We start from the raw sequence: 24752 nt of genomic DNA, 5'->3' as shown, positions 1-24752 counted from the left end.
CTGCCGGAGTCTTTGAAGTTCAATCTTGAGGTCCTGATAGCGGCTGAGTTTTTCCTGTTGTTTTTTGTCAATGTGACTGTCACCTGGGATGGCAACATCAATGATCCAAACCTTTTTATTTTCCACAACTGTGATGTCTGGTGTGTTGTGTTCCAGAACTTTGTCAGTCTGGATTCAGAAGTCCCACAGTACCTTTGCGTGTTCATTTTCCATTACATTTGCAGGTTTGTGATCCCACCAGTTCTTTACTGCAGGGAGGTGGTACTTGAGGCTTAAATTCCAATGGATCATTTGGGCCACATAGTTGTGCCTCTGTTTGTAGTCAGTCTGTGCGATTTTCTTACAGCAGCTGAGGATATGATCAATGGTTTCATCAGCTTATTATTATTATTATTATTATTATTATTATTATTATTACCAACAGGATTTCCTGTTAGGAGATCCCCTCCCACCCCCTTTTAACCCTGGAAACAAATTAATTAAAGTATTATTTCCACTCCTGTGCCTGTGAATTTGTAATGATTTATATATAATTTTATTACAACAATAGTATTACATCCCGTTCTTTTTTTGGATATTATATAAAACAGACCACCAAATATTACAAATCATTTTCATTCAAACTGATCTGGGCTTAAGTCTAGTATCATTTATTATTCATACCACCTCTACTCCAAAAACTGAATTAGGAATATCACCCAGACCTTTTGAGGGACTCTGAAGGATTAGTCAGGTCTCTGGATGTATCAAGACTTTCCAGTTATTTTCTTTGATTTTACCTGCATATTCATGGTTTTACATTCAACCCCTTTCCTTTTTCCTTCACCTGATCTCTGTTGCATCTCCTGCCCTGAGAAAGTTCCCATGTTTCTTTGTGGCCATTTTAGCTTGTTTCAGAATAACAGAAACAGATGACTATCAACTTGACAGAAATCAACAAATGGAGGCTTGGCAGAAATGAGCAAATTGACAACTTTGATTAAAGAAATATCATTAACTTTAAAAAGGTTTGGCAACCAATAGTTGTATTTCTGAGAAACCACTGGAGGAAATTATCAATATTAGAAATTGAAGAATGATAGATGTCAATAGACAGCATAGCGAGTATGCTTGTGTAATGAGAGGAACTGGAATAAAGGAACAATTATAACCATTAACTGGGTAGTTGGAAGCCATGTATTTTAATTTTCTTTTACCCTCTTTTGGTGTTTTGTTTATTTGCATTTTTAGTGTAATTTAATTGTCATTTTATTAGCTTGTGTGCTAGTTTATAAAATGTCTGTCTTTGTTGTTTAATAAAATATTATATATAAAAATAAACTACTATTGAGAGGTACACTTCATTTCAGGAAATTAAGTAGACTCTCGGTTAACTGGCAGCCAAAGGGATAGGTAGATGTTAAAAAATGCAGTTTCTGGACTTCCGGTGCGGCGTGCATGGCGGCTGGTTGGGAGCTCTTGGATCTCTCCCAGAGCACCCGTCCACTTCGGCGACCCTGAAGAGCGATAGCTCCGACCTTACTGACGGATTGAAGCCAGAAGGTGTGCTGAACCCGCAGGTTGCCAAGCCGATGGCTGAGTGGGCTTTCTTCCCCCCCCCAAGGGAGAAGAGCCCCCCGAGCCCGGTAAAGGCAGCCACAGGGTAAGCAGATCGCGGAGAGGAGAACCGGGACCTCGGCTGGGGATCCCAGGATAACAGCCTGCCCACGCCCATTTTAAAACAGGACGAAAAGAAGAGCCACGTTGCTCAAAGAAACGTAAGTTTAACAAAAAGATCTTGGACATAGAAGTATTAATTTACCCCCCCCCTAACGAAGAATCTTTTAGAGACAAGATACGGTGGCGGGATAAGAGATTGGAAGCGAAAGTTTATTTGGAATAATCAAACCCAAAAGTGACTACACACAAAGTATATTAAGTGTATCAGCTTCAATATATTGAAGACCTGTACGGACTGATAGAGCGAGTGAGTTGTACCGAGGCATCAGTACTATTAAAGTTATATACAACAGCGGGGGACAACTGTAAGGGGACGCCATTATCACAAAAAAAAGTGTCAGACTGACCTTGGAAGAGACTTTGTTTTGACTACGGAGGAGGCTCCCTCAAAACAACACTCCCTGTAGAGAATCCACCCCGGAAGAGCTGACGAAACAAAGACCGGACGCTAAAGAAAGCGAGACAAGAACTGGCGGGGCAGAGAGGAAGAGGGGGAAGCCTTTCAAAGAGGGAAAGGAAGTGGTAAGGGAAAATTAGGAGAGAACAGGGCAAGAGCTTCAAGTGGGGCGGAAGCGTGACAAACGTAAAAAAAAAACCAATAACAAAGCAAAGAAGGGCGGAAGTAACGGAACGGAGAGGAGGTTGGACCCAACTTCAGGAAGGGCGGAAGGGACATTTGGAGAGAGAGAGAAAAGAAGGGGAATCCCATCCAGAGAAGCAGAAGCAATAAGTAAGAGAGTCACTCAGGAAGGGAGCGAACAGTGACAGGATTTCAAAGGGGTCTCCAGAGAAAATCGAAGGAGGTGCCAAAGAAGACGACGAGAGAGGGAGACTGGGGTAGAGAGACGGAGGAGAAAGACGCCAAAACATAGGCTTTGGTTGAAAAGACTGAGAACATAAGAGCAAAGGGGAAGAGGTTTCAATGGGGAAAATTGACTCAAGGAACCCATAACAAGAAAAAGTATCAATAAGAAGTTGGGTCTCTAGATACATCCTTTTTCTTTATCTTTTTATTTAATTTTTTTCTTCTCTCTTCTTTTTGTTTTTTCTCTCTCTTTTTCTTCTCTTTTCTGTCTTTTTCTTCTTCTCTTCTTCTTTCTCTCTTCCTTACCCTTTAATATTCGCACCTATATTTTTTCTCTTCTTTCTTTCTTTTCCTTTTTTTTCTTCTCTCTTATGAACTTATAAGTAGACAAATTAATTATAACAGATATAGTGTTGTATATATTTATATATAGGCATTCATATATAGATCAAATAGGGCTACTGATAACACATCAATTTAAATTATTACCCTGGTATTTTTCCTGTCTCTTTCTCGGTTTAGTTTTTTTTTCTTTCTTTTTTTCCTTTTCTTTTTCTTCTCTCTTTTTCCTTAAATTTTTCGTATTGTTAGTTTGATTGTTTGTTTTTTGGTTTTTTTTGTCACTTTTGTTTTTGTTTTCCCACCTGACTAATTGAACTTAAATTTTTGTTTTGTTTTTTTTTTTTAGTTTTTTTAATTTCTTTTTTTTTTTACACTGAGGGAGTAATAAATTTAGAACCTTTTAAAAATCAAATTAAAACATTAAATCTTGTTAATTATAAAAAAAAACAAAAACCAAGTACTTTGTGCATATTGATTTTTCATAAGAAGCACCCAACAGGAGGATGGCTGCATATAAGAACAAGCAAGAAGAAAAAAGAACAATGCCTTCTATTCCGGGCACGATAAACATGACAAGAAGAAACTCCCTCCCGGAGGAAGTCACTCTTAGAGATTTAATGAGAGAAATTCAGAAAATCTCCGAAAAACAGGATACCTATCAAAAATCATCAGATGAACAGATGCAAATACTAAGGAAAGAACTCGCAGATCAACTCACTACAACCAAAAATGAAATTACCAATGAAATTGGCGAGATGAAAAAGGAAATGGACACTCTTAAACAAGAACTTCAGGAAATCAAAAGGGATAAAATTAAAACCGAGAAACTCCAAGGAAAAACTCAAACAAGGATGGACATCTTAGAAGCCAAAAATTCAAAATTGGAAACCAAACAAGAATTGTTAGAACAAAGAGAACTAGAATTTCAGTTAAGATTCAGAAACATCCAGGAAGAAGCCAGAGAAAATTTAAGGCAGATAATAGCTAAACTAACGGCTGAGATACTTCAAATAACAGAAGAAGAGGCAGACGAAAACATTGACAGAGCTTACAGAATAACGACCAATTACTCAAAAAGAAACAAAGTGGCCAGAGATGTCATTGTACAATTTGGAAGAAGAAGATACAGAGATGATATTTTGAAAAAAAACAACTCGACTCCGGTATCCTTCAAAGGAAAAAAAGTAGTCATCCTAAAGGAATTTCCTATGTCAACACTTATGAAGAGACGGAAATATATGTTCCTGACGGAGGAACTAAAGAAGCACCAAATTAGATTCAGATGGGAGCGAACAGAAGGGGTAATGGTAACTTATAAGGATGAGAAGTATTGGCTGACAACCGAGGAAAAAGCAAAAGTTTTTCACGAAAAATTGAAAAAAGAAATGGCTGAATCATCGGAACCCAAAGGATTAAAAGGAAAAAAAAAGACCCAGGACAGAATCACCGGAAAAAGAAGACCCACGCATGGATATGGCAAAGACAAAGCTGGATGTTCTGAAAGAAACTGACGATGAAGAAGGAAATTAGATGCTTCTCAAACAACGTGAACGGACTTAACTCGCCCAACAAAAGGAAAAGGATTTTCAACTTCATAAGAAAGAATAATTATGACATAGTTGCCCTCCAGGAAACGCACGTTGCTCAGAAACATGTGGCCCACCTGGTGCAGAACAACATTGGAAAGGAATTCTATGCTTGTGCTCCAGAAAAGAAAAGAGGGGTAGTCATTTATGTGAACACAAGAATACCAGCACAATTGGCTTTTAAAGACAGAGACGGAAGAATAATTGGAATCACAATTACAGTGGATAACCAAAAAATATTGATTTGTAATATTTATGCTCCCAATGGACCCAAGACCAAATTTGTTAATGAATTAAAAGAATTAATTTCAAACAAACAATTTGATGATTTGATGATAATGGGAGACTTCAACGGAGTAATGGACGCCAAAGTGGATAAGAAAAATGACTTTAAAAAATATAGGGACAAAAGCACTGGTAAACTCCCAGTCTTGTGTATGAATCTCTTCGAAGAATTCAACCTGCAAGATTCCTGGAGACTACATCACTGGACAGAAAAAGATTATACCTTTTTCTCGGACAACCACCAGAGCTGGTCCAGGATTGATATGGTTTTCACCACAAACAAGTTGACGACAAAAATTGCAAGAATTAAAATTTTGCCAAGGACACATTCAGATCATTGCCCCATAGAAACAATATTATATTCGAACCCTAGACAGAGGAAGTGGCGTCTCAACGACAACCTATTAAAAGACAAAGAAGACATAAACAAGAATAGGAAAATTCTAAAAGAATACTTTGTAATGAATGAGACACCCCAAACCTCAATCCAGACGATATGGGATGCGGGCAAAGCGGTAATGAGAGGCCACCTTATTCAACAAAATGCAATCAAGAATAAAAAAAGAAATTTAGAAATGAAGAAAATTATGGATGAAATTAACAAGACTGAAGAAATACTGAAAAGGAACCCCAAAGATGGAAAAAGCAAAACTGAATTAGAAAAACTACAGAAAAAAAGAACCTTTTTAGAAACAGAACAAATGGCGAAGGAATTAAAATATATCAAACAATACCATTTCGAAAACACCAATAAACCAGGCAAATGGCTTGCAAGGAAGATTAAGAAGAAGCGACAAAACTACCATGTTACCAAACTAATCTCAGGAAATAAGACATATACAACCGATGAAGACATTAGTAAGGAGTTTAAAAAATTCTATAAGAAACTCTACTCCAGAGATCAGATTAAGAGAGAAGACATTCAACAATTTCTAAACTTACAAAGACTATCTAAAATATCAGACCGATCCAGAGAGGAGCTGAATAAAGAGATATCAGAACAGGAAATCAGAAATGCTATCAAAAAAGCAGACCCAACCAAAGCACCTGGCCCAGATGGCTTCACAGCAATCTACTATAAGGTATTTGAAGATGAGCTTACACCTCACTTAAAGAGATTGATGAATCAAGCCCTGACAGAACAGAAAATCCCTGACTCTTGGAAGAAAGCAAATATTATAATGATTCCCAAAGACAATTCGGACCTAACAGATGTAAGAAATTATAGACCAATTTCACTACTAAACATAGATTATAAACTATTTGCAAACATACTGGCAGACCGTCTAAAAGGTTGAAAGATTGGATTAAGGAAGACCAGACAGGCTTTTTGCCCCAAAGACACCTAAAGGACAATGTCAGAATAATAATTGATATTATAGAATATTACGAAAAGAACAATCAAAAAGAATGTGCCCTGATGGCCTTAGACGCCGAAAAGGCCTTCGACAATGTGAACTGGGACTTTCTACTGCTCATGATTAAGGAGTTGGACATGGGTCACTACTTCACAAATGCTATAATGTCGATATACGACCATCAAGAGGCCAACATAACAATAAACGGGACGGATACAAGAAGCTTTAAGATAAATAAAGGTACAAGGCAGGGATGCCCCCTGTCCCCCCTACTTTTTATATTATGCTTAGAGACATTACTGAACAATATAAGAGAAGATAAAACCCTGACAGGAACAAAAATTAGAAAAGAAGTATATAAAGTCCGAGCTTTTGCAGACGACTTAATTTGCATTATAGAAAACCCCCTGGACAACATATTGAGATGGATGACAAAGATAGAAGAATATGGGAAGGTAGCAGGACTGAAGATAAATAAAAACAAGACTATGATTTTGACTAAGAACCTCTCCAAAAATGGACAAGACAAGATAAAGGAATTAACAGGAATACAGGTCACTAACAAGTTAAAGTATCTAGGGATAACTATTACACCAAAGAATGCCCAACTGTTGAAGAATAATTACGAAACCAAATGGAAAGAAATAAAAAAGGATATGGAAAATTGGAAACACTTAAATTTATCGCTAATGGGCAGAATAGCAACCATCAAAATGAACGTTCTCCCTAAAATGTTATTCCTTTTTCAAACAATTCCGATACTAAGAAGCACGCAAATATTTAAGAATTGGAACAAAGACCTTGCCAAATTTATTTGGCAAGGCAAAAAACCAAGGATAAAACTTGCCAATCTAACAGATGACAAGAAAAGAGGTGGATTCGGCCTCCCAGATTTAAAAATATATTATGAAGCCTCCACAATGTTATGGATCAAAGACTGGTCCAATTTAAAAAAGACAAAGATCTTGACTCTAGAAGGCTTCGACCTCAGAGGGGGCTGGCATTCGTACCTATGGTACGACAGGAAAAAAATTGAAAAGAACTTTGGCAACCACTTCATAAGGTCTGCCCTCATCAAAACATGGGAAAAGTATAAAAATAGACTTTACCAGAAAACACCACTATGGCTCTCACCGCTGGAAGCGATACACAGAAGAGAGTCAGCTTGGGAAACGTGGCCAACCTATAAAGACGTCCTACAAAAAGTAAATGGCATCTATAGTCTAAAAAACCAAGAAGAAATAAACAAAACATTCAAGAATGTATCTTGGTTCCAATACAGACAACTCGCAGAATACTTCAATAAAGATAAAAAAATAGGTTTTATGGAAAAAGAAACTGTATGGGACAAGATAATTCAACTTGAGAAGAAAGAAATAGCAAGAACATATAAGGTACTTCTGGAATGGTCAACAGAAACCGAAATGGTAAAAGATTGTATGATCAAATGGGCATCAAACATAGGCCACCCGATAAAAATGGAAGACTGGGAAAGAAATTGGAATAAGAGACTGAAATATACTTATGCATATGATTTAAGAGAGAACTGGTATAAAATGATGTACCGATGGTACATCACACCACAAAAACTGGCCAGATGCTATAAAAACCTACAAGACAAATGCTGGAAATGTCAAACTCAGGAGGGGATTTTCTTCCATATGTGGTGGACATGTAAAAATGCAAAAGAATTTTGGACAAAAATTCATGGAAAAATTCAAGAAATAATAGGTTTGAAATTTCAAATGAAACCAGAATACTTTCTTCTAGGAATGCCTGATTTTGAAATGGACATAAGTAAAGACATATTATTCAATTACTTGGTGACAGCTGCCAGAATAATATACGCAAGGAATTGGAAATTGAAAGAAGTTCCCCGGATGGAGGATTGGAAATTAAAAATATTAGACATTAGGAATATGGACAAACTAACACAATGCCTTAAAAGAAATCAAAGCATACCAAAAAAAATCAGCAGATTGGACCCTTTTAAAAGAATACTTAAAATAAGAGAAAAAAGGAAAGTCGAATCCCAAATATTATATATATATGGATATATATATATATATATATATATATATATATATATATATATATTGAAAGGAAAAAAAGAAAAAAATCAACCTTGGTAGTAGGGAGGTAATTTCATATTAAAGAAAGGAAAGACATATTCCTTTAAAAACACTTGGAGCTTAACTCCTAACTTCTATGGAAGAGATCGGAAGTCGACAAAAGTGTGTGTATGTATGTATTTTTTTTTCTTTATTCATTCTCTCTTTTATCTTTTATTTTTCCTACTTTTCTTTACCATTATGTTCCCCCACTTTCACTGTATTGGGAAAATTCGTGGGTACAACTATCCATTCAATTTTTGTATATGTTTCTCCTGGTTTTTAAACAAATAAAACAAATATATATATATATAAAAAATGCAGTTTCTGGTTGATTGATAGTTACTGTTAAAAATCGGCCTAACTAGTATTATATCCCATGCTATGTCAGACCACAAACTCTGTATTGACTAAATATTAATATGGAAATACAGTAATTAAAAGCAAATAAAGACAAACTCAACTGAATGTAACACAGTTTTACTATGTCGTAAAAACTGCTTTTTGAATGCAGTATGCAATTTTTGTTAAGTGGTAATCAATAAACGTTTGAACTCCCCAAACAGAACCCCAAAAGGATAAGAACAAAATCAGGGTTTTTTGGGGTGGGGGTCATAAGATGGGATTATCCCATGACAGAATATACAAGTTTCAACATCTTTGTTACACCCCTAGGCGGCAAGAGCACTGAAAACCAACACAGAGGCCAATAACAATATAATATCTTTATTAAAGCAAATAAAGTTCCAAAAGGAAATAAGCAGCAAAGTTGGATAAGCAATTGACCTTTCAGGAAAGATCAAAATTAGTCCAATAAGTGAAAGTCTTATGTCCGATATTAAAGTCCAAAGTCCCGAAACCGAAACACACTCAAACTCGGCTTGAGTATTGAGTGGGGAAAAGGAGCAACGTGGCAAAGAAGAGTTCTCTGGAATAAATGTCCAAAAGCAGGATTTCAGGGCAAGGCACGAACTGGATGTGCAGGAGCTGAAATGCAGTCCAAACTTGAGCAAGGATGTAGACCAGCGCCCAGTCTATTCAAGAGTAAGCGCACCTTCAGGCCGCCTGGATTTCAAGAGCTAGAGACGATGATGCTTCTCAGTAAGAAGTAAAGTTGACACCGCAAACTGCACTTTTATTGCAGTTCATAAGCTCCCCCAAACCAGGTGCCTGACTCCCAAATTCTTCCCAAGAGAACTGAGCTTGCCATAGTCACAGCGCCAGGTGCCTGACTCCTTAATTATTCCCAAGAGAACTAAGCTTAGCCATAGTCACCACGCTCCGCTAATCTGGCGCTTCTCCTCAAGCTTTGTCTCTGCGATCTTTCTGTTTTCAAAAAGGCCCTGCGATCAAACGCTAACCCGTCCAGAGAATCTGGGAGAGCCGGCACTGTTTCAAGGGCATCCTTAATTGGTGCTGGCTCAGCAATTAAGGCATCTGGAAAGGAGTTGAATCTTGCTGACTTGGAAGAAAACCAAAGTCTTCTTTGTCCTGGTCAGCAATAGTCACAGGGTCAGGGGCCAAAGGTGCCTGAGGCATCACAATCTTCTTTCTCTTCCTTAGCCCATCACTTTTGCCCATAAATGATGACCTTCAGTCCCTTCTTACTGCTTGGCTTCTACTATTCCAGTCATATAATTGAAATAGACCACATGGGCCATTTAGTCCAGCCCCTTACCATGCATGAAAAGCACAAGTAAACAGATGGCCACCCAGCCTCTGTTTTAAAGCCTCCAAGGAAGGAGACTCCATCACACTCCGAGGAAGAGAGTTCCTCCAATAAACTGCTCTTATGGTCAGGAAGTTCTTCCTAATGTTAAGGTCAAATCTCCTTTCCTCAAATTTGAACCGATTGCATGTACAGTTGACTTTTCAACTAACCAAAACTCAACCATCAATGCATAGAAAATCTGACTGCATGAGAAAATATTGCAAAACTCACCCTCTAAGTTTTTTTATTGATTAGAAATAATCCTCCTGGATAAGTGTTTACGAAGTTGTACAGCTGGAGAAAATGCCATTTTAAAAGACTGGTGTAACAAAGTGTGATTTTTTATTTACAGATGCCATGTTTAACTGTGTTTTAAAAAGGGTTAATATTTCAGTTACTCTGCACCATGAGTTGATTGCCATGGAGAAGCAGGCGGAGCCAACTGGTTTAGCTGAAGAGTAGAATTTGGAGGAAAACTCAGTCAGTCAATCTGTGGTCAGAGAACTATAGGGAAGGTTGATTTTAGTCTGGACTCTGGTGAAGCTCAGGGAAGGCTGATCCTAAGTTAGGGGATCAGGGATAAAATAAGTTTGGTGACTTATTTTAAGGTAGTCTGTAATCGGATGAATTACAGTGAAGACTGATTCTCAGTTGGAGAATCAGGGAGGCTCAAGAGTTTATCTGTGTCAGTTTAAAATAAGTTTGGTGGCTTATTTTAAGGTAGTCTGTTAGTGGAGAAAGAATTGAAGTTTTAAGAAGTTTTAAATTGAAGTTTGGAACACCTCAATATAGTTTTGCAACTGTTCAGTAACGTGCCTCAAACAAGAAGAAAAGTTATTGTAACCATTAAGCTGTGCCTGAATAAACTTGTTATTGTTCTCTCAAACATCTCAGTCTCTGTCATATATACACACATAAAGAATAAACAAGAAGAAAGAAGAAAAATAAAAGTCTCCTCTCTAAGCAGCCAGTGGTTAAACCTTCCAATAGTGGTGGCAAGAGTTGATAATCCCCTTAACATTTGGTGGCAGTATCATAAAACCTCTATAATTTGGTGGAAGCTTTTAAATAAAAACATCTTTATATTGGTGGCAGCGGATATATAATATAAATATAATTAATTAATAGAAACTCCTCCACATCTCCAAAATCGGTGTCAGAGGTGGGATTTTTGGAAGGATTTCTCCCCCTTTCTGACATCGCCATAACTAGTAAATAACCAAGAGTTGCCATTTCCATCTGCATCTTCCAAGTTGAAAAAGTGTTGAAGCAAACTTGGATGGATTTTCCATACTTCAATAATTTACAGAATGGAACATATAAGGTTATGTCAAATACCACTGCATATTCTGTTGGCAAATGAGAATTTCAGTGATAATCTGTGTAACACCAATGCATCTATTTTTGAACTGACATTTATCTCCCACATGGTTATTACATTTTTTTCACAATTACATGTTCCTAGAATACTATATAATATTTGAATTTTATCTAGGTAAGGAGAGCAGAAAGCAATCCTACCTTTGTGTTTTGTTAAAACATTTGTGTTAACAAAGATCTCCAATTAGAGCACCATTTAGATACATTGGAATGAAGATATTCTTCAGCCAGAGCAAACAGACTTTTGGTTTAAATGTTCTACTTCCCTTGGATGTTTTTCCTTCCACTTCAGTTTGTAGGACATTATACCCATTCTTCCTAATATTTGGTTCTAAGAAAGACTTCCATACAGAACCATGAAAAGCCTCATGCAGCTTGAGGGCCTGCAGCTGGTATCACTTCTCTAAACAATAAAAATATAATGGATGTGTTATGTCCTCAAGCATAATGTTCTCCTATCAGTGGGCTATGAAAACCATAAATCAGGAAAGCTCCTGACATGTAGTATACCATTGTACTGTAATAGCAGCTTTCGAGTAATTATAAACTTTTTGAGGAAGCCATTTTGACATTGCTGAGGTGTATTTATATTACTGATATATTCTTTAGGCAGTATAACCTTGTTTTTCTGAATATTGTTCAGTAACATAAAACAATATGTTGGTGATTCAATATCAAAATCAAGTCAATGTTCTAGTGGTTGCTAGTATGTGGTATAATTTCCATGTTAGCATTTGGATAACCCCCCCCCCCCCCATCTGTGCCCCCTGAGTTTTACTGGCACTTTATGGCAGAGGGAAGGTCTATGAGACTACCAGTGGCTCTCCAAACTTTTAGGTAGTAGTCTTTTCCAACTAGAGATGCCAAGAGCTATTCTTTGATTTTTTTTTTGTTATAATGTCCACTGTCTCACTTAACTTTAGCAATTAAAAATCTTATCATATAATATTTGTCAATACATAAGACTATGTGTTGTGACTGCGCCTTCGGGGATTATGGTTGATGGTGATGGAATTCGGAGAGGAAGAAAAAACCCTCGTGATGAGGGTTCACTGGAGGAGTTGCGCAGGAAGCGACTTAGAGAGCTATATGGGGAATCTTCTGAGGAAGATTCAGATGGGGAGATGGATGCTGAGGAACAGGTGGTGGCTGGGGAAGCGGGCACTGAATGGGCACAGCCACCGGAGATGTCTGGGGATTTGGGGCTTATGGATACTTCTGAACCTGGGGTTTCTGCAGGAGCTGATCCCAATTGGGATGCTTGGAGAAGGGAGGATGGTTCTTTAAGTGTTCATGGGGCTAAGTGTGGGCAGGATGATTGGGACTCCGACGAATTGCTAGGTACTCCAGATCCACGAGCTCTAGCTGTGTGGAGTTCAGACTCTGAGTAGATTTGGGACACCTGGTGTTTGGGTGTGAGTGTTTGGTCACCCAGGAGGAAGGGGAATAAAATGGGAATGTTTGGCCACTGCACTTTGCGTGTGGCAAGGTGTTGCTGAGGCGCCATTGGGATCTCTGTGTTTCTGGACTTGGACTGTGATTCGGATCTGCTGATACCATCTGGCTTGGCTCTCGCTGTATCTTATCGTGGACCTGTTTTGGATGATTGCACCCTCTTCGGACTTTGGATTGAATTTGACCTGGCTTCTGTCTACGCCCTCTGACTGACGGCTACTCCCGGCTTCTGACTATTGGTTTGTCTTTCGGAATTTCTGCTGCCTCCTGACCTGACCTTGGATTCTTCTGACGACGGCTATTCATCATCCCTTTGAGGCTCTCGGCTTATCTGCACTGTGGAAGCAGCTTTACTGCTTTTATAGTTTGTTTATTTTCCAGCAATTAACTCTATTTGTTTTCCAAAGCTGAATTGAAGCGTTATTTAGTTTTTTATTGAATGCCAGCATGGGAAATTAGCGTGGCTCGTTTTTGAGTTATTATTGTCCAATCTACTCTCGAAACACTGAAAAGTGAAGTGTTTCAAGGATATTTCCTGTGTTTATGTTATTTTTTGGCTTATCTTCGGAATAAACTTTGTTTTGTATGTTAACTGGCGTCTGACTCTTGACACTATGGTTCTGGATTCCCTAAATTCTGTTTACCTAGTTGTGTTCTGTTGGATCCCATAAGTATACATCCTGTGCTTTGTATGTTGAGATGAAATCATTCCTGTTGCTATCAAAAGTCAGACGCCAATAAGAGAGCAAAATAGAGTTTATTAAAGCAACTGTCCAAAAAATAGCTCTATAAACACAAAAGGTCTTAAAACACTTAACTTTCAGTGTTATTAAGCAGAATGAGCAAGAAAACCCCCAAAAACAAGAACTGGCAAATAAACCGGATTAACCAGAGATAAAATCCGGGTTAAACTTAGAGTTCTAGAACTTGACCCAAAAGTTCACAATGGGCTAAAAAACGGAGGCAAAAACTAGAACAAGCAATATCGAAGCCCACCAACTGTTCCCAAAACTCAAAAGTTCAAAAACAAACAAACGCCCAAACTAGGCTAGAGAACTCTCCGTTGAGAGCAACAAAGCCAGCGGCACAGTGAACCACTGGCAAGCCCGCAGCAACCGCTGCAGGATCACACGCCAAACCAGGCGTTCAAGGAGCAGAGCAGGAAAGCGTTGTCAAGCTGGTCCGGAGTCGGGATAAGCCAGCAGCACCAAGCCATTGCAGAAGTAAACGCGAAGCCGTTGCAGAAGTAAACGCCAAGCTGTTGCAGAAGTAAACATCAAGCCGGGAGTTAAAGGAGCAGAGCGGAAAAGCGTCGTCAAGCCGGTCCAAAGTCGGGATAAGCCAGCAGCGTCAGCATCACGAAAGAAAGTGGTAGACAGACAGCCACGGAATTGAGAGCGAAGAGCAAAGCCGAGTCAAGTTCCAGTCCAAGGTCCAAGGTCTGAGAGGTTGAAGTCATCCAAGAAGGTCACGACACGAAATGGCACAGAGAGCCAAAGCAACGAGGGTGAACAGCAGCTAATGCAAAATAGTAATAACAGTGCAGTCCAGGAAAACCCACACAATTCCAGCCCTCCGTTGCAAAATAACCCGGATTGAACTTAAATCCGTTGCAAAGTCCCAGTCCAGTCTTCAGTAACACACACACAGGAAACCCATTGGCGCCCAGCAACACCTTGCCACATGCAAAGACAACCCCAAACAACCCCAATATATCCAAGTCCCCTGGGCGTCCAAACTATTCACGCCCAAAGAGCAGGTGTCCCAACTTCTCAATCTGAATCAGAATTCCACACAGCCAACGCCCTTGGGTCAGGTGTTCTGAATTCTTCATTGGAGTCCCAATCATCCTGCCCATGCCCAACCCTATCTGCACCTGTGGACCCCCTTTCACTCCTCCAAGCAGACCAAGTGGGGTCTGCTTCTGAAGACACCCAAGCTTCCCCAGCATCAGCAGTATCCATGGGACCTGATTCCTCCCCAAGCATCTCCGATGCCCGTGCCCAGTCCGTGCCCAATTCCTCCGTTAATACCTGTTCCCCAGCATCCATTTCCACTTCAGAATCCCCATCTGAATCTTTCTCAGAAGACTTCCCATCAGTCTCCCTGACCCTCTTCCTAAACAAATCCTCCAACGAGCCATCCTCGCGAGGGTTTTTCCTTCCTCTCCTGATCCCACCACTATCATTCACAGTCTCCAGAGGTACATTCACAACAGTTGCTTTCTCAGTGCGAGGTCTGTATAATAAAAGAAAAAAAGATAGCATGCTTCACTTCTGGCAAATAATAATTATGCATGATGATTTCAGTCTAAGTTGAGAAATTACAAAGCCCCTTTCCTCCTCTTGAAAGATTGGTTATTTGACTAGAAAATCTGGCTAAGTTGGAAATTTTAATAAGATAACTGCAGTTTTACTTCTTTAACGATCTAATGAGAGCTTCAAAGACAGACTCTCCACTTCCTCTGAAAGAGGCAATAACATAAATTTATTAAGGGACACCTTTTCACTCCTTGAAGTTTCTATTTTATGTATACATGTGTGAATAATTCATATACATGTATCTATTTGCAGGCTGAAATTTAACTTAATACTTAGGTCCTTCACTGGATGATGCAAATGTACTAATTATTTCACTTTAGAAGAACCTTCCATTTTTTTCAGCCTCATAATAATGACCAAAGAAAGCTATTCTCTGAATCAGCCCATTCTGACTTGTTGGCAGACAGAAAAGTGGTTTCATACCTCAATACATTAGTACAGTGGTACTCAACCTTTGGTCCTCCAGGTGTTTTGAATTCCAACCTGCAGAAATCCCAGTCAGTTTACCAGCTGTTAGGAATTGTGGGAGCTGAAGTCCAAAACACCTGGAGGACTAAATGTTGGGAACCTCTGCAGTAGTATATTATTTTCTCATGTAGTGGCAAAATATGACATGCAGCCTGATCTGACATGCAGTAACATGTCGGCTGCTCCCATCCTTGTCCATAGAGGTTGAAGCAGTCCTTCCTCATGAAAACCATGGAAGCAGAATTCCAAAAGACAAGAACCAGATTGCATCAAATACAATTGTAAAAGTTGTCATTGATATACTTTATATCAGTGGTTCTCAACCTGGGGTCCCCAGATGTTTTTGGCCTACAACTCCCAGAAATCCCAGACAGTTTACCAGCTGTTAGAATTTCTGGGAGCTGAAAGCCAAAACATCTTGGGACCATAATGCTGCTGAGCCAAATGCAAATCCTGAATCACTTCATACTAGAGATGGAATGCCAAAACATTTGATGGAATGCCTAAACATATGAGAAGGCTTTTTGTTCTATCTGCCACACATCCTGCTTTTGATGGAGGAAAGACCTAAGGACAGGGCTCAGAGATGTTTATGTGAGAGGTGACCCATTCAGTATGTGTATATGTATAGTCCATTGTGCAGCTTGGATGCCTTTGGGCTCATTGGACACAAAATAACATACATTCAGGTAATATACTATGAACACAAAATTAAGTACAATATATAAAGAACATGAGAGCAGGAAGTTTCTCAAGTACAAGGTAAACACAAAATGGAAGGCAGGATGACAATATTGTTTCAGCTTCCTAACACAAGATTGTTGAGGACATCCCTGTTTTATCTTTAGCCTTACCAGGCAAGCAGTCCATGCAAATGATTTATTATGTTATTTTATCCTGTCTGGGTTTATGTATTTGTGAATTGCTTTCAGTAGCCTACAAGTCCCCGAGGAGGTCATGGTTTCATTATATTAACCACAGTGCCAAATACATAGTAAAAAAAAAGTCCCCTGGGTTAGAAAAGAAAAGAATAAACATCCTTACATTTTATACAAGCAAGAGACAAAGAGAAAATAAAACAGAGAAACTGAGAGGTAAATTAGCTTGCACAGTACAAAGTCAAGAAGGATCAATGTTTTGTCTTGCAGGTGAATGTTTTATGCACCAAACCATAATAGACTTACTGCCTCAAGGATATGCTTTTAATTGAAAGGAAGTAACCCATGGCTGAAAAATATAGTTTTAGCATTAATTGGTGGTCAAAAGCAGTGCTGAATATGAAATGGTTTAACGATTTTAAGATATATTTTTAACAAACAGAATTTGCAAATGAGCTATCCAATGTATTTAAAACATTGAATAGAGATGGAATAATTTAGCTATTCTTATTTCAGGTGAACATTTCCCTCTGAATTTGAATATTTGAGATTGGCTGGGAAAGTAAATGAACTTGTTTCTTCACAATATCTATCTTAATTTATCTCATGGATGCCTCCAATGCCTGGAACTATCGACCAATCTCCCTCTTATGTCATCTATATAAAGTCTATGAGAGGATGCTATTAAATCGACTAGGACCTGTTATCGAACCCAAGCTTATTGCACAACAAGCAGGTTTCAGACCAGGGAAAAACTGTACAGGTCAAATTCTTCATCTGACTGAACATATCGAGGAAGGCTACGAGAAAGGCTGCATCACGGGAACAGTTTTTGTGGACCTTACGGCAGCCTATGACACGGTGCAACATAGAAAAATGCTGCATAAAGTCTACCATATCACCCGGGACTTTGACTTTACAAAAACTGTCCAGACCCTCTTAGTAAACCGCAGCTTCTATGTGGAGTTTCAGGGCCAGAAAAGCAGATGGAGGAGGCAAAAGAATGGTTTACCCCAAGGCAGCGTTCTTGCACCGACCTTATTTAACATCTTCACAAACGATCAGCCACTACCACCACTCACAAAGAGCTTTATATATGCTGATGACCTTGGCCTTACAACACAAGCAAAAGATTTTGAAACAGTTGAAAAGCAACTCACCAATGCCTTGAAAGATCTCTCCAGCTACTACAAAGAGAACCACCTGAAGCCTAACCCTGCCAAGACACAAGTGTGTGCTTTCCACCTACGTAACCGCGAAGCCAACAGGAAACTGAAAGTTACTTGGGAAGGCCAAGAGCTCGAACACTGTTTCCATCCTAAATACTTTGGTGTCACCTTAGACCAAACACTAACATATAGGAAACACTGCATGAACACCAAGCACAAAGTAGCTGCACGCAATAACATCCTGCGGAAACTGACTGGCAGCGCATGGGGAGCAGACCCACAAGTAATAAGAACATCAGCCCTGGCCTTGTCTTTCTCAACTGCAGAGTATGCCTGTCCTGTTTGGCACAAGTCTGCCCATGCAAAGCAAGTGGATATAGCACTGAATGAAACATGCAGAATCATCACGGGATGCCTTAAACCTACACCTGTTGATAAACTCTACAGGTTAGCTGGCATTGCCCCTCCTGACGTGCGACGGGAAGTTGCTGCTAACGGTGAGAGAAAAAAGGTTGAACATTGTGAAAGCCACCCACTGCATGACTATCAGCCTCCTCCCAGTAGACTCAAATCAAGGAAGGGCTTCATGAGAACCACCACTCCTCTTGATGTTCCTCCAGCAACAGCAAGGGTGTCCCTCTGGGCAGCTAAACCTGGCAATCCCAACTGTATGCCCCCCATGAGGGTCTTCCTCCAGGGGCAAACCAGGAATGGGCAACTTGGAAGTCCCTGAACAGACTCAAAAGTGGAGTGGGCAGATCAAAAGACAACTTGGCAAGGTGGCACTACCTGGAGGAATCCTCCACCTTGTGTGACTGTGGAGCTGAACAAACAACTCAGCATATGTATGCTTGCCCACAATGCCCTGCCTCATGTACGGAGGAGGATTTGTTTAAAGCTACAGACAATGCAGTTGCTGTTGCCCGCTTTTGGTCCAAAACTATTTAGTTGCTTGTGATTTCATTTTTTTGTTTCCATTATTTGAAATGTATTTGTTGTACAATGCTTTTGACACGAAATAAATAAATAATAATGGCATCCGCTTGGATAATCCATGTTACCAGGAACCATATGGTAGCTATTCAAACCATATTGCTTAGTTATATGGATGAGGACAATCTTCCATAGACTTTAGCCATGTGCCTCAAATTCTGTGTTCATATGCAATTATTTATTATTATTATTATTATTATTATTATTATTATTATTATTATTAACTTCATTTCTATCTCGCTCTTCTCACCCCGTAGGGGACTCAGAGCAGCATACAATATACATTTAGGCAAAAATTCAATGCCTCATTATACAAAGCAAATTAAAAAAACGTAAAATAATAGAAACAATAAACATATAAATACAATTTAAAACCATTAACATATTAAAACTTAAAACAGCATCTAGATACACCCTACTAGCCCCCCCTCCCTCCCATCATAATCTTAAAGTCTTCTTTGGCTGTCTTGGATGGTGCTGGGTGACTGGGCCCGTGCCAGCATCCTCCTTTTATGTCCCAGCCTCTGGAGGCAGCAGGTATTTCTGCTGGGCCTTGCTTCAGCCAGGCAGTCAAGGCCTGAGTCTGGAAGGAGCCAGGCACCAGGAGCTGATGTCAAAGGCAGCCTGTAGCAGACAAACACTGCCCTTTCCTCCAAGCTCCCTGTTGCTGATGTTCTTTGGCTGTCTTGGATGGTGCTTTATCAGTTTATTGAGTGCATTTTGGCTGCTTTTTAAAGTTAAAGCCATGCAAATAAACCTTGCTTCCAAAGCTCAACTTTTTCATGTGTCAAAACAGTAAGGTCTGAAGATGCTGCTGTTACTTATCAAGGTTTTTTATCATTGATATGTGTGTTCAGCAAAATGTATCTGGATGGATGGATGCCTTTTCAAAGCTTCATGTTTAATGAAGAAAGGTCTAAAGCTCCTACTACAGTAACAATGATGTTAAAGATAGCTTTGTATGGGGTTTTACTCCTACTCTGGAATAGAATTTTTAGACTGCATAGACTAGCCGCCACCCAATGACTAGTAATGCAATGGGAGATTCCTTGGAGAAGGGAAGATTCCATATGTATATGGACACCCAACAAAACACATGTGAAAAGAGAGTGTAAGGGACAGAGAGCTGCAAAAGAAAGCTTTTATTCTAAGCAAGACATTGTCAAAAAATGAAAGACTTTGGGCGTACCATCAACATTGCCATATATTTCAGTTTCAGAATGCAGTTTAACTGCATTGAATTGCATTATATGACATTGTAGACTCATATAATCCAGTTTAATGCAGCTAAATTGCATTCTGAAACTGGATTATGTGGGAGTGTAGATGGAGCCTGAATCATCTACAGAAGTTAAGAGAAATAATTTCCTCAATGTGTCTACCCAACTGTCCCTAGATACTCATTATTAAACTGAGTAGGTTAGTTATTTGGCCAACCAGGATTAAGAATTTAAAACTATAGTGCATTAAAGAACACATATAAAAGGGATTTTGAAACTATGGTGCATTACAGTATATGAATAGTGTAACCAGCCATTTCACAATGCATCATGACCGAACAATGAGGGGAAGGTATCACTAAAATGAGATTTTAGAAATGGTATACACTTACAGCAACACTGTCAAGAGTCAGATGCCAGTTAACAAACAAAACAGAGTTTATTCAAAAGATAAACCAGAAATAACATAAACACAGAAGGTATCCTTGAAACACTTCACTTATCAGTGTTTCAAGAGTAGTTTGGACAAAAATAACTCAAAAACAAGCCATGTTATTTTCCCACGCTGGCATTCAATAAAAACTAAAAGACGCTTCAATTCAGCTTTGGAGAACAAATTGAGTTGACTGCTAGAAAATATGCAAAATAAACGAAGACTTGAAACCTTCCAGAAGCTGCAGAGTATAACTGAAAGTGCAAAAGCCTCTTTTGGCTCCAAACCATTTCTGAAAACAGACAGCCGGCTCTGTGGATTTAAAGGGATAGTTCCCCAAAAAAACCCCAGCAAACTGGCTTGAAAACTAACAAACTAGAAGAGCAGTAAACTGCTTCCACGGTGCAGATAAAGCCGAGAGCTTCAAAGGGATGATGAATAGCCATCATCAGGAGAATCCAAGGTCAGGTCAGGAGGCAGCAGCAAATTCCGAAAGGCAAACCAGTAGTCAGAAGCTGGGAGTAGTCGTCAGTCAGAGGGCGAAGACAGAAGCCAGGTCAAATTCAATCCAAAGTCCGAAGAGGGTGCAGTCATCCAAACCAGGTCCACGATAAGACACAGCGAGAGCCAAGCCAGATGGTATCAGCAGCTAGAAATAGTAATCAGAATGCAGTCCAGGGAAACCCACACAGTTCCATCCCTCTGCTGCAGAGCAGTCCCAGATAACTTACATCCGAATCACAGTCCAAGTCCAGTCTTCACGGAAACACAGAGATCCCAATGGCGCCTCAGCAACACCTTGCCACACACAAAGTGCAGTGGCCAAACATTCCCATTTTATTCCCCTTCCTCCTGGGTGACCAAACACACCCAAACACCAGGTGTCCCAAATCTACTCAGAGTCCGAACTCCACACAGCTAGAGCTCGTGGATCCGGAGTACCTAGCAATTCGTCGGAGTCCCAATCATCCTGCCCACACTTAGCCCCATGAACACTTAAAGAACCATCCTCCCTTCTCCAAGCATCCCAAGTGGGATCAGCTCCTGCAGAAACCCCAGGTTCAGTAGTATCCATAGGCCCCAAATCCCCAGACATCTCCGGTGGCTGTGCCCATTCAGTGCCCGCTTCCCCAGCCACCACCTGTTCCTCAGCATCCATTTCCCCAAACTCCTCATCTGAATCTTCCTCAGAAGATCCCCCATATAGCTCTCTAAGTCGCTTCCTGCGCAACTCCTCCAGTGAACCCTCATCACAAGGGTTTTTTCTTCCTCTTCGCATCCCATCACCATCAACCATAATCCCCGAAGGCGCAGTCACAACACACACTGCATTAAAATAAGATATCAGTTAGAATATTCGTCCAATTATTGCTTCAGTAACATATATATGATAATTATAACTATGTATCTATCAGTTTGAATGATATAATGACAACACCATCTTTTATAAAAGTTAGTAAAATATATATGGGTTTGTTTGATTTTTTTAAAAAATAATGATGATATCCTCATTCAGCTGTATTAGGTAAATGTTCATATCATGGAGCATTCTAAAAATGAGATGAATTCAGGCAAGTTTCCTTTGTTGGACGTGTTTCATTTATTGAATACAATTTCATTGGATTTAGTCCAAAGATTTTTTTTGAAGCTGCCATTGAAACATTACACCCAAGCTGTATGCACTGCAGTCCATCCTTCTGAATACCTACTTCACCAATAGCTTGTTCAGTGAATACTGATTTAATGTGTACCTTGAGTTTCTGTAGTACATATAACCACAAGATTAAGTTGTAATAATCATTCATTTTAACTGGAACAAAGAGATCTTTCTGCATTGATCCTGAATTGGTTAAGTGAGCTCTTGTTTGTGTGTAATAAGCTCTAGGCATGTGCGATCCATGAAAAAATGGTTCAGTACTCGCTCCAAAACTAGGGGGTGCTGGTGCTTCGTTTTTAAAGTCATTTCCGATTTTTGAACCAAAAAATTTGCAACTTTATGAAAATTCAAAATATCCATAATTAATTTGTTAATGGCGGATGCGCATGCACAAAAACAGCATGGGGGGGGGGGACTTTACAGGACTCTCCCGCCCTCATTTTTTGAGCTATCCTGATCAAATTTGGTAAACAAACACACACAAACTGCGAAAGGGACTTGTTTTTTGAACCCAGGCAGAGAATGTAACTTGGAGCCCACTCCGGTGACTGGGATTCTGGAGCGATGATGGGTCTTGTAGGACTACACAACCCCACGCAAGCAAACACCCAGGAAGAGAATGTAACTTGGCAGACTCTTTGCTTTACCCAGACCCACCCAAACACATGCAAAACAAAGAGGACATGTTTGGTGTTTGAGTGCCCTGGCCCTCACCTACGGCTATAGCCTATGCTATTGAATTTTTAAAAAATGTGTCACACTCTTCTCCCTCCCGGTCCCAACCCACACCTTTCTTATCAAAAATGAAACTTTTATTTAGTTAACTTCTCCTAATTATTTTTTTAAAAAAAATTAAAAGAAAAAAAGGACCCTCTCGCCCCTTTCCCATTCCACCACCCCTTTTCTTCAATGGTTGCCTGGACCCCAAGGCCAGGCAGGCACTCAGGCAGCAACAGCACCATGCTGCAAGGTGCTGCAAGACTATGTCGCAGCAGAAATAGCCACCCATCACACCCACACAGCACAGCCAGCCAGCCAGGCCCAACCTCCCTCTCTGACGCCCCAATGCAAATGCAGCCTTGTGGCACTCCATAGGCACTTTTCAAGGATCTACCCATAGGATAGATCAGGTTGACAGAAATGAATCCTGAGAAATAGGACTGATTCCCTGCACATCTTGTTCCTCTTCATCAATTTCATACTCCTAGTTCAACCCACATAGTTTTCTACCGTGTTTATTTCTGCTTTCGGTTGAAAATTAACATTACATTTGATAAACTGCTAGATGAAATCACATTTTTTGAGAGATAAAGAAAAATTGGTTATTTTGCTGTTTTACCATCTGTTTAATTATTGTATAACAGATAGTTGGTTATTTTGAAATTAAATAAAAACTAGGAAGTGCTAGAATAGTCTAGTAGATAGAGAATTAACATGTCAAGAATACTTTTGTAATTGTATGTCTTTATTAATGCTGGGTATGTGTTTTGATATAAATGTTTTACTGTAATAACAAGCTTGATGAGGTTTTGTTATTTTTTTTTTAATCCATTTTCCCTCCAGGTTGACTGGCATGAATCTGCCCTCTCCTGTCATCAGCAGCAAAAATTGGTTAAGGCTCCATTTCACTTCTGACAGTAATCACCGGAGGAAAGGATTTAATGCCCAGTTCCAAGGTAAGAATTACACAGGAACCTGTCAGTAGTTGAAATCTATTTTTTTAAAAAATGTCCAAAGGAAGTGATGGTAGTGCAAATGTCTGGAGAATAAGCAGATGAGAGTAAAATCCTTGCCAAGTTGGAACAGCAGCTATTGCCACTCAAAAATATTGAATCAAACTGAAAATGTTTTTAATAGTCCCATAATTGCTGCTGTATTTATTTCCATTTATTGACTATGGCATATCATTTATTTCTCATCTGGAATAGATCACAGCCAATATTTATATCAATTTCTCCCTCTTGTATTAGGCCAGACACTTCCTTATATCTGAATAAGTACTATAGAGTGTGTCTTAAATTATTTTTGTTACTATAACCCCTCTTGCACTCATATTTAAATTTGAACAGCGAACTTAAATAATATTTGGACTTCTACCAAAGTTTCTAACAGTTATGATATCAGTGTCCAAGCATGTTAATATTGGGAAATAATGAAATTGGTGGATGCTTTCTTTAACCTATCCCCTCCATGTTTTGGACTATAACTCCAGCAAGCAAAGCCAATACTCATGAATTATGGAAGATGCTGTCCAAAACATGAGAAAGTCATCAATTAACTTTCTGGATTTCCTATGGGAAACTGGCACAAAGTATGTGAACCTTCTTGAAGTGTTGTACATAGCTTCAGTGTCTTGTCCCCCGAGTCCTGGGGTTTGGAAGGGAAGCCTTTTGAGAGTCCAAAGAACACCCAGTGGCTTCATTCCCTTTGTGCAGACCAACTGCAGACATCACAAGTCTTCATGAGTATTTGACTTGAATGTTTGAAAAATGGCTTGAAAATAAGCAGTGAGGTTTTTCTTTCTTCCTTCCATCTCTCTACTTGAGTAGGAATCTGTTCCTGTGCAAGTTCATGCCAAGTGTGAAAATAAGTGGGTCTTCGAACAGTACTGAAAGGATGTGCTATGTATAATATTTTTGGACACCAAGCTAAATTTATTTAATGGGGCCTTCATATACATCTGGATTATAGTACTATAGACCAAGGCTTCTTAGACATTTTTCCACTCGTGACTCCTATTTGCCTGACAAATTTTATATATAGATATATAAAATAGGTATAAAATCAACATTTCCTGATAATAAATCAGCATGTGCAAGGCTTGTCAAACAGGCTCATTTTTTCTTTTTATGGAGTACAGT

At 39.3% G+C, this 24752-nt stretch overlaps 1 protein-coding gene across 4 annotated transcripts in view; it reads left to right on the top strand.

Annotated features, from left to right (window-relative positions):
- csmd1 (CUB and Sushi multiple domains 1) overlaps positions 1-24752 on the top strand; it is a 1478446-nt gene that overhangs the window by 965781 nt on the left and 487913 nt on the right. For all 4 annotated transcript variants that reach the window (XM_062969106.1, XM_062969107.1, XM_062969108.1 and 1 more), the window contains one exon: positions 23455-23567. In XM_062969106.1, coding sequence (XP_062825176.1) covers positions 23455-23567 — 113 coding nt within the window. The remainder of the gene's footprint in view (positions 1-23454; positions 23568-24752) is intronic.

This window comes from Anolis carolinensis, chromosome 1 (assembly GCF_035594765.1).
Source record: "Anolis carolinensis isolate JA03-04 chromosome 1, rAnoCar3.1.pri, whole genome shotgun sequence".
Classification (NCBI taxonomy): domain Eukaryota; kingdom Metazoa; phylum Chordata; class Lepidosauria; order Squamata; family Dactyloidae; genus Anolis; species Anolis carolinensis.
Note: the sequence above shows the minus strand (reverse complement) of the source record. Positions and strands in the feature narration are given on the sequence as shown.